Source organism: Cervus canadensis, chromosome 4 (assembly GCF_019320065.1).
Source record: "Cervus canadensis isolate Bull #8, Minnesota chromosome 4, ASM1932006v1, whole genome shotgun sequence".
Taxonomy (NCBI): domain Eukaryota; kingdom Metazoa; phylum Chordata; class Mammalia; order Artiodactyla; family Cervidae; genus Cervus; species Cervus canadensis.
Window position 1 is genome coordinate 49073524 of NC_057389.1, and position 17830 is coordinate 49091353.

General features: G+C 38.9%; 1 protein-coding gene across 6 annotated transcripts in view; it reads right to left on the minus strand.

Moving 5' to 3' along the window:
* Positions 1-4685: 4685 nt before the first annotated feature.
* The window catches only part of FBXO38 (F-box protein 38), a 62840-nt gene continuing 49695 nt past the window's right edge, over positions 4686-17830 (minus strand). For 2 of the 6 annotated variants that reach the window (XM_043465044.1, XM_043465045.1), the window contains 8 exons: positions 16848-17576; positions 11810-11910; positions 11495-11597; positions 9564-9730; positions 8047-8192; positions 6827-6930; positions 6236-6349; positions 4686-5547 (listed from right to left, as the gene is read on the minus strand). In XM_043465044.1, coding sequence (XP_043320979.1) covers positions 5369-5547; positions 6236-6349; positions 6827-6930; positions 8047-8192; positions 9564-9730; positions 11495-11597; positions 11810-11910; positions 16848-17576 — 1643 coding nt within the window. In that variant the 3' untranslated portion in view covers positions 4686-5368. The remainder of the gene's footprint in view (positions 5548-6235; positions 6350-6826; positions 6931-8046; positions 8193-9563; positions 9731-11494; positions 11598-11809; positions 11911-16847; positions 17577-17830) is intronic. The other 4 variants (XM_043465049.1, XM_043465047.1, XM_043465048.1 and 1 more) reach the window with 4 other exon arrangements.

Genomic DNA, 17830 nt, shown 5'->3' on the forward strand with positions numbered 1-17830 from the left:
GTCGGTACCTGAAACACGACAGAGACAGGTTCCCATTTGTCCCATCAGCTCTGCACTGCAGGCCCTTTACAGCTTTTCCGCACTTTCACAGCGGGGTATCTGAGCCTCTCCCAGCAGCTTGGGGAAGGGGATTCATTTTCTAGAAAAGGAAGTAGACTTTGTCACGGAAATTGATTTGCCTAAGAACACAGCAGAAGCACAGAAATGGGGCAGAAATGGGGGCTGAAAACATGCCAGGACATCCCATCCTAGCTGAGTGCTTTCTTCCTCCTCTTCTTAACATTTATTTCTAATTATGCAAAGTATACATTTAAGACTACATAAATGATGGGTTATACAGATAATGTATTTATGCATGCCATCCCCATCTAATAATAATAAAATAATAAAGATCTAATAAGTCAAAGTAATCGAATAATAAAGATACCACAAAATTCCATTTGACACCAACTCAGTTCCACTCCCCTCCCAAGAAGCTACTGCCCTCCTTATCTGGCTTATATAATTTAAGAACATATTCTTTGTATTTGTATGTGTCAAAATGTACATATGATGCAGTGTATAACTGCAACTTACGTTTGCTAAGGTATAACTTCATGTCACATCAATATGTGATTCCTCATTCTTTTTAGTTGCTGTGTGTATCTCACAGGATAGACATTGTCTAGTTTGCAGTGTTTTTATGTTCTTACTGCATCTCACATCTGAGTGCGGCATTTGAGGCTTGCATCAGAAAATCAGCAGCCTCTATTCTTCTGGGGCTGTGTTAACATATGAAGATCAAGAAATTGCTTCAAGTTTAAGTGGCAGCAGGAACTCTGATAGGGCCGCTTCCCTGGGCGGGGGTGGAGGGTGGGGATGGGGCTCACTCTCAGATGGGCCTCACGTGGTCTCCTCCCTCCCTTTGAGGAACTAAGCCACTTTGCTCAGTTGCATGGGCTTTAGTCAGATTGCTTCCACCACTTGTTAGCAGTGTGTTTGTAAGCAAGACATTAAACCTATTAAACGCTAGTTTCCCCAGAAATGAAGTCGGGAACTAATGATCATACATATTTTAAAGTGTTGGTATAAGGATACATATGGAAAGCACTTGGTAAAACATTTTTAAAATGTTTTCATCGTATTGTTGTTACTGTTTAGTCGCTAAGTCGCATCAAACTCTTTCATGACCCCATGGACTGTAGCCTGCCAGGCTCCTCTGCCCATGGGATTTTCGCAGACAAGAATGCTGGAGTGGGTTACCACTTTCTCCTCCAGGGGATCTTTCCGACCCAGGGATCAAACCTGTGTCTCCCACATTGGCAGGTGGGATGCCTGCCACACTGGGTCACCAGGGATGCCCTCTTGGTATCATTGCTTCCTCGTAATGGCCTCACCAGTTCTATCTCTGCTTCCTATCATCCTGGGATCTGGTCTAAGGAACTATATAACTGTTATAGTATGATTAGGTTAAAAAAAAAAAAGACAACCCTTTCACAATAAAGGGAATTGTGGTGGAAGCAATACTACCTCCACTTGCATCACATTGTCCAGTTTACTGAAGGCTCTCATTGGACCTTCGCAACTGCCGTGTGGCATGGGTGTTAGTCCTTTCTCCATGACGAAACTGAGGCTCCAATCTCAGGGTTTTGACCATCCACAGCACCCAGCAGTCATCTGATGGATCAGAATATGAGCCCGGGTTTTCTGATTCCGATATGAAGTTCCTGGAAGAACTGTGGCGTCAGCTATTATTTGGAGATTGTTAGGACTCACACATCTGGCCTGATTCTCTAAAAGTGACACTAATTCAGTAATCCATCCATGAAACATTTCTTAAGGTCTTTAAAATATCTGCCAGACACGGCACCAAGAGCTGGTTACACAGAACTGAATGGGCCAACAGGACAACTCAGCTCTCTATTGCAGGTAGATATAGGCAAACAACTTAGGGACCAAATCCTCCAGCCTGTAAACTAAGACTGGTTTTTACTTTTTAAAGTGGTTGGAAAACAAGGTATTTTGTGACATGTGAAAATTATGTGAAATTCAGATTTGTTTCTAAAAAATAAAGTTGTATTGTAACACAGCCATGCCCATTCCTTGATGTTTCCTCTATGGCTGTTTTCATACAACAGCAGAACTGAGTGGCTGTCATTTTTGTCTTTCAGTTGCTAAGTCGTGTCTGACTCTTTGCAACCCCATGGATTGTAGCCTGCCAGGATCCTGTCCATGGGGTTCTCCAGGCAAGAACACTGGAGTGGGTTGCCATTTCCTTCTCCAGGGGATCTTCCCAAACCAGCGATTGAACCCAGGTATCCTGCATTGGCAGGCCAGTTCTTTACCACTGAGCCACCAAAGTGGTTGTCATAGTTGAACCTAAAATATTTACTCTCTGGCCCTGAACAGAAAGTGTGCTGATAGCTGCTTTAGGGCAATCTCTATCCAGCCTTTCATTCTACAGACAGTTTGCCTTCAATGGTAGGCATCTTCCAAGTTTTGTTTTTCAGTTGTTCCAGGCTGGGATCTTTAATAGTTTAAACCGTCCCTGCTGTACTTCTGCTTGTTCTAAGAGTGGATCAGGTGAGACATTGAGACACATTAAACCAACAGAAGTTAGAGAGCAGCGGCCTCTAGTGGCCTTAAATCTAAGCATTTTACTTCAGTTTTCACTCAGTCATGTCCAACTCTTTGCGATCCCATTTACTGCAGCATGCCAGGCTTCCCTGTCTGTCACCGGCTCCTGGAGCTTCCTCAAACTCATGTCCATTGAGTCGGTGATGCCATCCAGCCATCTCATCCTCTGTCAAACCCTTCTCCTCCCGCCTTCAATCTTTCCCAGCATCAGGGTCTTCGCAAATGAGTCAGTTCTTTGCATCCGGTGGCCAGAGTATTGGAGTTTCAGCTTCAGCATCAGTCCTTCCAATGAATATTCAGGACTGATTTCCTTTAGGATGGACTGGTTGGATCTCCTTGCAGTCCAAGGGACTCTCAAGAGTCTTCTCTAATGCCACAGTTCAAAAGCATTATTTCTTCAGCACTCGGCTTTCTTCACAGTCCAAATCTCACATCCATACATGACCACTGGAAAAACCAAAGCTTTGACTAGATGGACCTTTGTTGGGAAAGTAATGTGTCTGCTTTTTAATATGCTGTCTAGGTTGGTCACAACTTTTCTTCCAAGGAGCAAGTGTCTTTTAATTTCATGGTTGCAGTCACCATCTGCAGTGATTTTGGAGCCTCCCCCCCCCCCCCCAAATAAAGTCTGTCACTGTTTCCATTGTTTCCCCATCTATTTGCCATGAAGTGATAGGACCGGATGCCCTGATCTTAGTTTTCTGAATGTTGTGTTTAACCAAAAGCATTAACTGAATTTGGTTATTATGGTTATGCTTCCCTGGTGGCTTTTGGGCTTCCCTTGTGGCTCAGCTGGTAAAGAATCTGCCCGCAATGCGGGAGACCTGGGTTCGATTCCTGGGTTGGGAAGATCCCTTGGAGAAGGGAAAGGCTACCCACTCAGTATTCTGGCCTGGAGAATTCCATGGACTGTATAATCCATGCAGTCACAGAGTCAAGACAGGACTGAGCAACTTTCACTGGTGGCTCAGACGGTAAAAGAATTCGCCTACAATGCAGGAGACCTGGGTTCAATCCCTGGGTCAGGAAGATCCCCTAGAGAAGAGAATGCTACCCACTCCAGTATTCTTGCCTGGAGAATTCCATGGACAGAGGAACCTGACGGGCTACAGCAAAGATGGTTGCAAACAGTTGGAAACGACTGAGAAACTCATACACACATTACGGTTACAGTGAAAAAACAGGTTTAGATGAGTCTTAGCTGAGAGTTGGGGGCTCTGTATTACTTTGAAATATCTAGAATGTCCTGTAATTTGCTTCCCACCTTTTAGTGGTCACAGTTCTCACCTGGAGAGTGGAATACACTCTTAGAAGAGAGGTCACTGAGTTAAAAACAAGGTAATAGAGATGACTGAATGCAGCACCATTCTTCCTAATATAAATAGGCAAATTTAATTAAAGTCCTAAGAAACTGATTTCACAGTGTTAGTGTTAGTAAATACTTGCCAGCACCTTGTCTTTCTTTTAAGTATTAACGATGAAGAGAGAGGCAGCCTGGTAGGAATCAGACACTAGAATTCTTGTCCGGCTTGACCTTAATCCACCCCTGACCATGAGAAAGTCGTTTTCCCTCTAGGCTTCAATTAATCCCCTGTAAATGAAGGGGCTGGACACTTACACCTCACACAGATCGTAATTACATATTCTATTTGGAAAGAGATTATAAAATATTCCCACAGACCTTCAGTTTGTGTAGTTTGTTGCAGTTACTCAGCTAGAAACTGGCAAAGCCAGCACCCAAATGCAGGTGTTGCTCTAAAGGTTTTTTTGCCTTAATCCTGGACACTGTGATACTGCGTCTGTCACTGCTGTGGATCAGGTAAACTTCTCTCCTTGAGAAAGGACATCTCCTGAAGACCAGGTATCTGGGGAAATTCTGCTGCTCTCAGTGTTCTATCAAAAAGAGTTCTGTGAGTTGAACATTTTGCAGCCACAGAACTTTTAAAAAAGTGATCACAATTAGATTACACTAAAATCTTACTTAGACACAACTCTACCTACACATTCCTTTGCTATGTAGTATCTGCTCCTCTTCTTTAAAATGAGAGATTCAGTTCCAAGGCAAGAAAAAATTTTTTAATAAACTTTTATTTTTATATTCAAGATAAAGCATATACACAACTGAATATGGAAATAAATAACTAGAAATGCTTTGGAAACTTTTCCATTTCCCCCTCAAACTCATAAGTCTTTTTAACTTCATTTTAAGAAATACGGCAACTATAATACCAAGAGAAAAAAGAACCACAATTTTGTACAGAAACATATAGCCGCCTCTGACTATAAGGTTTAGCTGGAGTTTTAATAAAAACAAAAGAGCACAAGACAAAAAGACTCTTCAACAGATTTACTCAAACAGCTTCGCTCGAGAAGAAAAAGGCACAGATTTAAGGGGATGACAGTGATTATTAAGAATATAGTAAATGGGGGCTCAGCCAAAAAGTGATACTTTATGAACTAAGTCTGGAAAAATGAACAAAATGAACTCTTTCCAATTACCTGCCTTCATTAAAATGAACTTTTAAATTAAATTGTATAAACATATGATATAAAGCTGGTACTTAGGAAGTATCTTTGTATATCTCCTCTATGTACAAATCTTTGTATACAACTTCAATGTTCCTGATACATTTTCTATACACCAAAATGAGCCTGGGCCTCCCAACTGCATGCCCCCAAGTCTCTGTGGGGCTGGTTGGCAGCTGGACAGCCCCAGCAGCACTCCCAGGACAGCTAGAAAGAAGAGGTCCAGTTAAATGTAGTCATCTTCAACGGGCTCTCCGTTGACGTCACAATAGTGGATAAAGATCGCCACTACTCGCTGAAACACACCCTTCTTCATCTGACGCATCTCTGAAATTTCCTCTCCTATTGTTTCCATACAGATGTCTGCAGACAGCTGCCCTTTCCTTCGAGGAGCATAGATGGTGCCTTGGAAAGTAGAAAGAAAAGGGGAAACAAGATTATCAAAATCATTTGGGAAGCTACTCTGATTAAGCTGGTCCATGAGACACGCCTGTATACTCTCATGCACTGTACTGATGTATGTTTAGCTCATGGTGCGGGTTCCCATCAGTGTGGTTATAATACTATGTTTGATGCCAAAAAGAGCACATAAGATTAAAGGCCCAAGGAGAAAATGCACCAGAGATGTAAGTCATATATATGTACATTTAGTTTATGAAATCTATTTCCTCCTAAAATCTACACCTAAACTGTTAAGTTCCCATATGCTACCCAACAAGCAGCAGCTCATAACTAGCAGAACAATTAGTATAAGTGGAACAATTTTGAAACAATATAATGGACCAATTCTTTAATAAAAAGTAACAAGATCATCAACATTTAGGTAATTAAAAAAAAAAAACAAAAACCAAAACTAGGCAGGAAAATCTGTCTGAAGGGCTCCTTCCTACATATCCCTAGTGAAGTCAATGATTCTCTATTGTATGCATTTAGAGCTGTTCTGTTTTTGAGCAAGGGGAGAACCAAACAATAATAAAAAGCAAAAACATTTATATGGGAAGTGATTAACAGCTGCACTGCTTGTAACACAAACAAAGTACTCAGGATCTAACGCTCAAACTAGAGAATAAAAATCAAGTCAGGTCATAATTACTTTCTTCATCATCCTCAAAATCGTATCTGGCAAAGCTGTTAGGTTCTGCTGCCCGTAGTGATCTCAACCAAGGGAAGTCTGAAATCATGGAATACGGCGCTCCGTCCACAACACCTGAAAGAATACAGATCAACAGGGCTACTGGTGGGGAAGTAATGATAGGGACAAATGGTTCCAAAGCAGCACCAGAGCTATGGATTCCAATTCTAGCTCTGCTACTACTTGGTCATGTGATTTTGATCATCCTTGGCTTTCATTAAGCCTCAGTTTCTCTCCCTTTATGTGTGTGTGTATGTGTGTATACACAAATAAAGAGGCTGACACAGGTTCCCTCAAGTCACTGCAACTCAAACTGTATCAAGTTTCAATTTCTTTTACTTTTTGTTCAATACTGTCGATCATTTTAGAGATGGCCGAGACTCATACAGGGAGGGCAATATTTATCTCATCCCTGCTACCTGCAGATATTTAATATTCCCGTTACTTTGACAAACTGTAAGGCTCCCACTTCTACCTTCCCTAAGACATGTCTCTCCATCTGGTTAGTTAACAGCTATTTAGCTTTCCAACCATTTACAAATAAATGCTCACCTTCTAACGTGTAGATTTCTCTACCCCAGGGATACTTAGGGTACTTCTTTAAGTCATCTTCACTTCGTGTGGCTTCAGGGAAGAATTCATACTTAATGAGCTCTCTGGAGGCAACAAGAAAAATTAAAAAATTATAAAACTGAAAAAAATGTTGGGATATATGTTAGAAAGGAACTATCAAAATGTGTCTTGCCTCGATTCTAATGAAGATCTCAAACAAAATATTAAAATAACAAATGTGTAAAGACTGATGCATATATTCTGATGATATAAAACATCACAGTTTTGGACTTCCCTGGTGGTCCATGCTAAGTTGCTAAGTTGTGTCTGTTTGTGACCCCATGGACAGTAACCCACCAAGCTCCTCTGTCTACAGGATTTTCCAGGCAAGAATACTGGAGTGGGTTGGCAGTCCAGTGGTTAAGAATCTGCCTGCTAATGCAGAAGACACAGGTTCAATCCCTGTTCCAAGAAGATTCCACATACCATAAGGCAACTTAGCCGGTGGGCCCCAACTACTGGAGTCGACGTGCTCTGGGGCCTGTGCTCCAGAGCAAGAGAAGCCACCCCAATGAGAAGTCTGTGCAAAACAGTGAGTAGCCCCGGCTCACTGCAACAGAGAAAGCCCATGCACAGCACCAAAGACCTAGTGGAGCCAAAAAATACATTTTTTTTTTTAAAACACAGAGTTTTTTAAGATCTTTAATTTGACTTCTTTTAAACATGCTGTGGGGCTTCCCTTGTAGCTCAGTCATTAAAGAGTCTGCCTACAATGCAGGAGACCTGGGTTCGATACCTGGGTCAGGAAGATCCCCTGGAGAGGGAAATGGCAACCCACTCCAGTATTCTTTCCTGGAGAATCCCATGGACAGAGAAGCCTGGCAGGTTATAGCCTATGGGGTCGCAAAAGTCGGACATGACTTAGCGACTAAACCACGATAACCAACCAAACATGCTGTAAGCTAAAGGCATGAAACTAAAGGTACATGTACAGCCTGTTCTTGTGATTTTTAAGTTTGAAAATAAAAAGTTACAAATATACATGTATGCATTTTAGTTTTAAGTCTTATTTCCCTCATTTTTTCCACATATTTCATGTGTGTCAGTGCCTGAAAAGCCTGCATGAAATCATTTAAAATAAAAAACAATTAGGATTTGTTTCTGGGTGTCCTTGCTCCACAGAATGATACAGAAGGCTGTCAGGGCTGCAGATTACTTACTGGTTAATGTTTGCTATCGTGTCCATCCAGCTGCGAATGCGCACCTTGTTCCGGACATTGGGAGGGTTACTGAATTCATGGATAATACAGATATGATAAGGGTAGGGACCACTAAATAGCTTCTGCTCCAATGTTAGTGTGTCCACCTGTGGAAAATACCAGAGAGGATTTGGAACCAAGGAAGAGAATGCCTTAGCAATCTATCTCCTCCGGCTTGAATAATCTTTCCTTGGGACCTCAGTTTTTGAATCTTTGGCTAATTTGAAAATCAAATAGTCACATTCTGCCCTGGACACAACTTGCCATGCTAGGAATGAGGCTGAGCAAATCCATCTGTCTAGCAAGCTCAACAATTTACATCTCACTGTTGTATAAATGCACATTAAACCAGAGAATCTGGATTTAGGTAACTGATCCCAGGAATTCACTTCTGAGCATGTCCTTTACAGGTTTAAAGACAATATATTATAGATCTGTGAGTGTAGAACCATAAACCTCATTCTAACTGGACTAGTGTCCATTCCTAAAGACAGAACACATTTCCTTGCTTCCTTGTAGCCTTTGTTCACATTGCATCCCTATTATACTTATGAAATCCCACTTTGCCATCTTAATGACATATATGTCTACCTCCTTCGTGGAAAGGCAAATTTCTCAAGGGAAGGATGATGACCTGTGTATTTTTCAGCCCCAGCAAATATAAACACTCAACAAACAATCTGTGTACTGAAATGACTCTTTTCAGGCCCGGTTCAAACACTGACTGCAAACACTGATTCTTTAAAGGTTAATATTTCCTTTAAACTTTCTTTTGACATTAAGCAGTTTTACATGCAATGCTACTCTTCTTCCCGTTTCATTGAGAAATAATTGACAAACATCACTGTATACACTTAAGGTATACAGCACGATGATTTATTAATATAGTGAAATTTTACCACAAAAGGTTCAGCTAACAGCCATTATCTCATATGGATACTATAAAATGTTTACTCTTAATAATGATAATGGTAATAACAGCAACTATCATTTGATTGCTTGATATATGCCAGGAACTGTGCTAGCACTTAACATGTATTAATTTAACCATCACAGTAACTGCAGGTTTTTATTCTTCTAATTTTAGAAATGAAAAAACTAAAATATAGAAGTCAAGCAATCTGCTACAGATCAGTGAACCAGAACTGGAACCAAGAAGTCTGAAACCAGAGTCTGATCACAGGCAACTTTTAATAAGTATAAAAACTTGTTGAAAAATAACTCTCTTCATCATATAACTTGCTAAAAGCCCCACAACAAACTATTAGAGAAGCACTGATGCAGAAAACTGGCAAGATAGTCTAGGTTGGTTAAAAAACTCTGGAGAACCCAAAGAAACATTTTTAATGTTTTTTAATCCACACTAAATCCACATTTGTGGATTCAGCAAATGAATAAAAGCCAATTTTAAAAAGGCTGAAGACTAAAAAAAGGACGAGTGCAATATGTCATCACCAAAAAGAAGCAGAGCTCGTTACCTGCTGCATGGGGCGTAGGTATATGATGCGGTTTCTCTCAGGAGGCATCCTTAGTATCTGGTCTAGTACCTGATCCATATTCAGTTTCTTGCACTGTGCATAATCAAACCGGTTTACGATTGGTGCATTTTCTACTTTTAAATGTTTCAGTACCCTGCATCTTGTAGCTACAAAATGAAAACAAAGGTAAGATCTACAAATAATTTATACAAAATAACAGAGCAACATATATAACCTATTTGGAATCCTCTTTGGAGGACTGGCACATCTTTCATTAACATAAAATACTGCAGATAAAAACATCTGTAACACAGGCCAAGTATTATTATACAGGACAACTGACAGTCATCAAAATGACTTGAAAATATGATTCTGTCCCATTCAAAGGAAGAATGTCACCCTCATGCTAGAAGGGAGGTGAAGGTACCTTTTCCTATCTAAGATGTTACTGACAAGAAATTCAAGTCTCAGAGAATCACTTGCCTAAATATAGGAATTGTTTAGGAAATGTTTATTGAAGAGGAGGAATGATAGCAACTATTGAACTATACAACTTTATGGGTAATGGTTCACATATGTTATCTTTCATTTGCTCATAGGGAATAAGCAGTGTTGATTTCAATTCTTATCACAGTATAAAACCAGAACCTTTAAAAAAAAAAAAAAAAAAAACACAACTCAGAAATATTTGGATACTTTGGTCTAAAGTTGTACAGTCCAGTATGGTAGTCACTAGATATATGGAGCTATTTAAATTTAACTAAAATGTAATAAAGCAATTTAGTTCCTCAAACACTAGTCACAGTTCAAACACTCAAAAGTCACACATAGCCAGTGGTTACATATAAAACAACAGGGATACAGAATATTCCATCACTGCAGAAAGTTCTACTGGAAGTGCTGCTCTGAAACATGATTAAATATTCTTCTAATTTAACATATAAATGTGAGGTTATAGAGAAAAGTAAATGTGACACATTTAACTACAATACGATACCAACTTCAGAAAAATACCCCCTTCCTTTTTTTTAATCTCACATATCATATACATATGTGTAAGCACATATCAATCACTCCATTAAACCTTGGCAAATGCTTTATAAAGTATAATTATGTACACTTTACAGACCAAAAAAAATCAATGCAGAATACATAAGTTGCACAAAGCAAGAAACAAGTCAGTTCTTAATGATTTTACATGGATAGTATCTAAAACAATTTTTGAGTAATAATGGAAAAATAAACAGATAATATATGAGGCATACTATATATCTGAAGCTTTTAACTCACGCATTTTCAATTTAAAAATTTTAAACTTTTAATAACTCACTTATTTGCTCAGAGATAAATATGTATATTAAAAAGACATGAGAAATGTATTGGAAGGACATATATTAAATACACAACCAAAGGTAATGGGAGCCAATGGGACTGGCAATGAGGGACAAATGGGACTGGAAAGAAAAGCAGGGCCTAGACTAAGGATGAGGTGCCATGAACTGAGGTTATGACTGATGGTATCAAATCCAGAGCAGTCAAGCACTTAAGGCCCAGTCACCACTCCCTCTGTAAACACACACGTAAAGGCATGTCCAACACCACAGCTAGAAAATAGCAAAGAAGGATTCAAGCTGAGGCCTACTTGACTCCAAAGCTCATAAATGCTGTTGACTTAACCTCTGACAGATCAAGTTGCAATTATATTGAGGAGAAAACTGGAGGAGAGTCTACATTAAAAGATAAACTAAGTCTCCACACATGGCCCCTTGCAAATACTACAGAGTTGAGAACTACAGAATGAGGACAGAATTAGAAAAATCTAACTGATTCTTTTGAAAAAGTAATACAGTAATGTTATTATAGTATTTATGAGACTTTAACCCTTTAAGCTCAGTCAGATGCTCTAGTACGACATGGGCCCAAGTACATACCATGGATGAACATCATCTTAGGACAGTCTTTCAGCACTAGATCTGTGATTCCACAGTTGGTCATAGTGACTCCAACAAGATTTTTGGATTTTAATACAAGGACCTATAAGGAAAAAAATTTAAAAGATGTACCTTGTAGAGTATGTGCTTAAAAAAAAAAAAAACAAATGTTTTCACTGGCACAATTGAGATGCAACTACTACCAATCTCTTCTCTTTAGGGCAAAGAAAATATGTAAAGATGGAAACTTTAGTTCCTTTACATTAGTCAGGAACTTGGCAGGACTGAAAGGTAAGTGAAGGTTTTCCCCTTCACCTGCACATGGTCATCCTCAATCACAGGATCACTGGTACTGGTGGACTTATCTGCTGTCCGCTTCCGCTTCATGGCATGACGTGGTTTTGTTTTGGCAACTTCTAAAAAAGGCGAGAGGAAATTAAAATTTTAGCTTTGTTGTCATTCTTTCAAAGAGAGCACATTCAAATGCACAGGTATAAACTCCATTAAGGCAACTCTCAATTCTACTACTTGATTCTCAAAGGAATACAAACAGACTGCCATTTCCAAATGACTTCCAAAATAAGATAACCTTCCACTGTCTCAAACATACCAACGTCAAATATACACCATGCTCTTCATATCTGGGCCATTCCAACAATCTAATCCACATTCTCGTCTCTAGACACTCAACCCATCCTCAATACTACTGGTAAGATTAAACTCACCAATTTCCTGCTAAACAACTTTAAATCACTGACTACTGCTTAGGGAATACGTATTAATGCCTGACATTTGGAGCTACACTTTAGCCCCAACCTTTGTCAGTTTTACCCCATACCACATCCTAGTCATCTCCTACTGCCAATGGCTCTGAAGTCATTGATCACTTTAGCTTTTCCTGCCCACCTTTCCTGACTTCAATTTTTGAAATACTATCCATCCCTGAAAGGTCCAGCTTAAATGCTACCTGCTCTGATAAGTCACCTGGATCCCCAAACATCTGGTTCTATAATTTCCTGTATATGTTTTATTTCTCCATTTAAACTAAAAGCTCCTTGAAGACAACAACATTGTCTTATTTCATCTTCGTATCAACATCAGCTGCTAACGATGAGCTAAAATGAACATTTATTGAATGAACTGGCACTCAGCATTTACTGAATGATTGAAAGCATCACAGATATATCAATGGAATAACAATAATAGCAAATCTTTACTGAGCGCTTACTGTGTGTCAGGCACTTTTCTCAGGGTTTTACTTATATTAACTAATTTAATCCTGTTAACAGCCCTCTGAGATAGATTATTCTCCTTGCTTTACAAATAAGTAAACTCAGACATGGAAAAAGAAAACGGTTTGCCAAGGTATCTACCACTGTGCTAGAAAACCTGCAATCACTTATCTGCCAAACCCTGCCTAGTAAGGCTCTAATTCATTTACTAGTATTGTTCTAAAACGTTATAGTTTAATTATATAATCATCAAATATGTATTTAAGTTAGAAATTCATCTCAAAAACTTAACAAGCACATATATTTTCCAAGACAAGACACTAAATCACTGTCTTCATTTTGAGTCATTCTGTAGCAGAGCATATACTGAATGAAGTAAGGTTGACATTTATTAATTAAATCCCACCATACTGCACACTACTACTAGATTATAAACATTCCACTTGGTAACTCTCTCACTTCAAACTTGAAAGGCCACAAAGAAAGGGAAACAAGGTACAAATACTGAAATTACCAAAGGCCTGGGGTTGTACAGGAGCTCTACAGATCCAGCTCAAGTGGTTTTTTCCTCTTTTCAATATACCAGAACTCTTTCCTCCACCATTCAAAACCTTTGTGAAATATTACACAAAACAACTGAAGACAGCTACTTTGGTTGAAGCCTAGAAGGGAGTCCAAGAGTTTTTACCTATCAAACTTCCTCCAAGGACTTTGAACTCAAGCAAAAACCCTGGGTTTCTGGAAAAGAAAACTACTGATACACTGAAGGCCAACTAACGCAGTACTCCTGAAGGAGCTTCGTGAATAATCTAATTATCTTCACTGACAGGGAATCTAGCAGCAGCACCATTTCATACAACAGCCAAATTTCACATACCTGTTTCAACCAATAACAAGTCCTGGTTCCCTCTCCCAGTACCACAAAAGCAAAAACAGGTTTGCTTTCATTCCTTCATCACAGTGGTCGAGTAAGACTCTTCTATCAGCACTCTCCTTTCATGCTCCAATCTTCAACCTCCTACCGTCATGGATTGCGTCCCTCCCCTACTCTTTAACTGATCAGAATATGGGGCTCAAAGTTAAATTTCCTGTTCTCCTGAGTACCCAAATTGGCAGTTTGTTTTCTAAGAAAAATTATAAAACTAAGTCACATTTTATATGTAGATAATCTTGAAAAAACAAATGTTTTCCAATGTAAAAAGAAAACAAGAGTTCATTGTGGTTTTTTCTTATGCCTCCTTCTTTGTTTAGGGACAATTTTTAGTGATTTTATACATCCACCAGCATCAACATACCTCATATGATGGCTCCTACCACTTATTAAGTTCACAGTTATTCACTCAAGACCCATACCATGTAAGACATTGTGCTAGAAGCTGGGAATATTATGGTGAGCAAGCAGACACTGTCCCTGCCCTCATGGAGCTCATAGTCTATTGGAAAAATAGACAGTAAAACATAGAATTACAATACACAGTGTAGTTGACATTAGTGAAGATGCTACAGAAACACAGAAAAGCAGACCAATGCAGTCATGGGTGTTAAGGAAAGAGGTTAGTATTCATGAGAACTGTATCATATTCATCTTAAATGCTATTCTTTGACAATCCAATTAGTTATTTTTGTGATATTTATTTTATAAAGCATTATACAATGAGGAGAAAAAGAACAACTTACAGGCATTTATTCCCAATATAGGAAATCCCAAGACAAATAACTACTTCTAACATGGTTTTAACACTACATAAGGCCATAAATAAAAAAAACAAATTAAAAACTCAAATATTTTCCTTGAAGTGATTTAAAAAATATCTGTAACACTCAGTCAAGTTTGTTCCTTTATTAGTTTGGACTTTTCTCCTTAAAATTTTTAAAGCAGAATGGCCAACAGATATAAAAAAAAATGCTACATTAAAAATAGCAAACTGTAAGTCACCCATATAAAACTTGTTCTTCCCAAGAGATGTGGATAATTTAAAAATCAGCAGTTTGAAATTTCCCCAGAAAAGCCGTTATTGAAAGTAAATGGACATTTGTATTGTGTTTAAAAATATTAGCAAATAATTTACCTACCATAGACACTATACACATTAACTATAGACATTATAAGTCTTCTCAAATTGGAATAAAAAAAAAAATCAATAAGACAACAGATATAATCTACCTAAAAAAGTAAAAAGCACTACATAAATTTAATTCTAGTAAATTATTTAACCTAAGAAAAAGTTCTAGTCACGAAACAAGTCAGGAGAAAAGTGGCAAAGGGAATAACAGAACATAAGGCAAAGAAGTCAAACCCCCTCCCCTAAGATGGTTAACGTGAAGGACCCATATTAAAAATATAAGCAAAACACCCCCCACCCCAAACAGTAACAACTCTTAAAACTTTACCAAGGCACAGGAGACAAAAATAGTCCCTAAATAGGCAGACTCAAAAACTGATCATTATCTTTTCAGTCAATCAATGTAACGGGATTACAAACAAAACATAGGAATGTTTGCTTCTGCAACTTGACAAATTATAAAACTATAAAAATAAGTGATAAATGCATGACTAACCAAAGAAATTTTGCAAAGAGTAATGAAAGAGGACAGAACACTGGAATAGGACAGCATGCCAAGAGATAAACTGCAACAGAGGCAAAGTACATGATAAAAGAGTATTTCAGAATAATGATGAGGATGGATGTCAATAAGTAGTATTGAGACAATTAGGTGACAATTTGTAATTAAAAAATAGTTCCCAAAGATTATAATAAAGATTTAAACTAAAGTAAACAAATATATGAATAAAGAATGAGAAGATGTGAACAATTATCTGAGCCAGGTGTATAGAAGGCTTTCCACAGCATAAAAATAAAGATATCACAAAACTAAACATGTAGATCTGACTTTACGAATATGAAAAACCATACCACAAAGGGTGTCCTAATCGGGTGTTTCTATTTAATGGGCACACACTTTCAGTGTGGGAAGATGAAAAAGTTGAGCTGGATGGTGGTGATGGATGCGTAACAATGTGAATATACCTAATGCTAATACGCTATATACTACAAAATGATTAAAATGGTAAATCCATGTTACGTATAAAAAAGATAAAAAGCATTTAAAATTCAAGCTGGGAAAAGTATTTTCATCATGGCAGATCTAATGTTTGCAAAGCATAATAAAATCTTCAAATAAAACTCATATACTTGAGTTTATGACCGATAACAGTATATAAGTACATATTTATCTTATGAAAGCTTGCTTTTGTTAGTTTAATTCCACATGATTTAATCAACTCTATTTAGTATATAAAAAGGTACTCTATGTGCTGGGGAGTACCTTTAAAATCTTTGATGCAAAGATTTTAAAATTGAGTGAGACTTAGAGAAAATAAAATGTATTATTATTCACTGACAGCTATATACAACTTAATAAAGGCAGCAAAGAGTATTTAAAAATAAGATCAGAAATATAAACAGAATTATAATTAAGAAATGTGTTTTACCCCTACCAAATCCAATGCCTTGGCATACAAATATTAATGAAATTGTATACATATGTATATCTTGAATATATCTTCATCAAAATAATTCTCAGCTAAACCACTTACTTACCTGCTTATCTCCTGGCAAACCTGACTGGAAACAAAACTAGACTTTGGAAAAATTACTAAATCCTGCAGAGGCAGATACAGGGGTACACCCATATGCTGTGCTCCCCCAGCCCCAACAACTTACAGTCCTTACCTTTTGGCTAAGGTTTTAAAACTTAACTAGTTAAGTCTTAAAAGTTAAGACTGAATGTGGGATGGGAGCAGAGTTTATATATTGGGAATAAGACATCAGAATCAGTACAGTATTTAAGGTCAATACACATACACAATTATACTTTTCTTAGAAGCATAACTATCTAAGCTTTTCTTGACTGGATATCTTACAAGCTGTTTTACATGCCACCCCCACTCCCCACTCCCATCCCACTGCTGAAAATTAGCTCAAGATCTATATGATCACAGAACCCAAACATAGAAATCAATTTGCCAAACTGGCTTTATGTAAGAAAAGTTATAGAACGAGCAAATGCTCTTCTCTGGTCCTAACCTGCAGTAGCTAATCCTGGCAGCATTGTCATACCTGACTCAGATACCAGCGGTACATGGGAGAGTCTGCTCCTGGCCCTTGTTAGGGGCCTCCGAGGGTAGTCTTCATTAGACTGCACGTCACAGCGCTCAGGCTGGGAGCTCCCCCTCCTGTCCTCACCTGTAGCCCCAGAGCCACTCCCATTAGTCCTCTCATCATGTGCTGGGCCTGAAGACCCCCCTTGTGGCAGAGTCCTAAAGGAAAAGGCGGATCTCGTACCATCCGGGCCATTCACAACACAGGCTCGGCTGGTTGAAGGACGTTCCTCATCAGAACACCTGCTAGTTCTCCTTTGGGATTCCTGGGGCCTGTGACAGCAGCATCTGGGGCAGACAGAACTCTCTGCATCTCCCTCCTCCATGGCCTCAGAGTCCTCTGACCCACCGGGGGAGCAGACACACTGCCTGGATACATCCACTTCTGTAGGGCTAGGCTCGGAAGAGCCGCCGCTGTTCACCGTCCTTACAAAGTCGGGGCTTTGAGAAGCAGTGCTGGAGTTTCCCACTGTGCTGGCGGTGGTGCTGCTGCAGCTGGGATAAACATCCTTGTTTTTTTTCTTTTCAGGAATATCCCTAGCTGCTTTCATATCGGCTTTGATCTGCTCACTGGTGACCTGACAGCCTTTCTCACAGCTGCTTTCCTCGAGAGGAAACTGCTTCGACTGGCCCATCTGATGGGAGTTGTACCTCTTTCGAAGTGGAGTCTTGCCTTTTCCACTTACTGCTTATAGAAAAAGAAGAACGGCCCGAGGAAAAGAAAAGATTTCAGTACAAATTCTGGACAAAAGGTAAGAGTAAATCTGGAACAGGAAACAATGTACACTGATTTTCCTAAGGCATAATGGTGACCACATCACTCAGCTGCTCAAAAGTTCTTTATTTCTCTCTAGTGCCTACCTGATTAACACTCTTGAGATCAGCTGTCAAGGCTTGTCATGAACTAATTGCAAACTAACCTTCCACTCTTGTCCCCTCTAT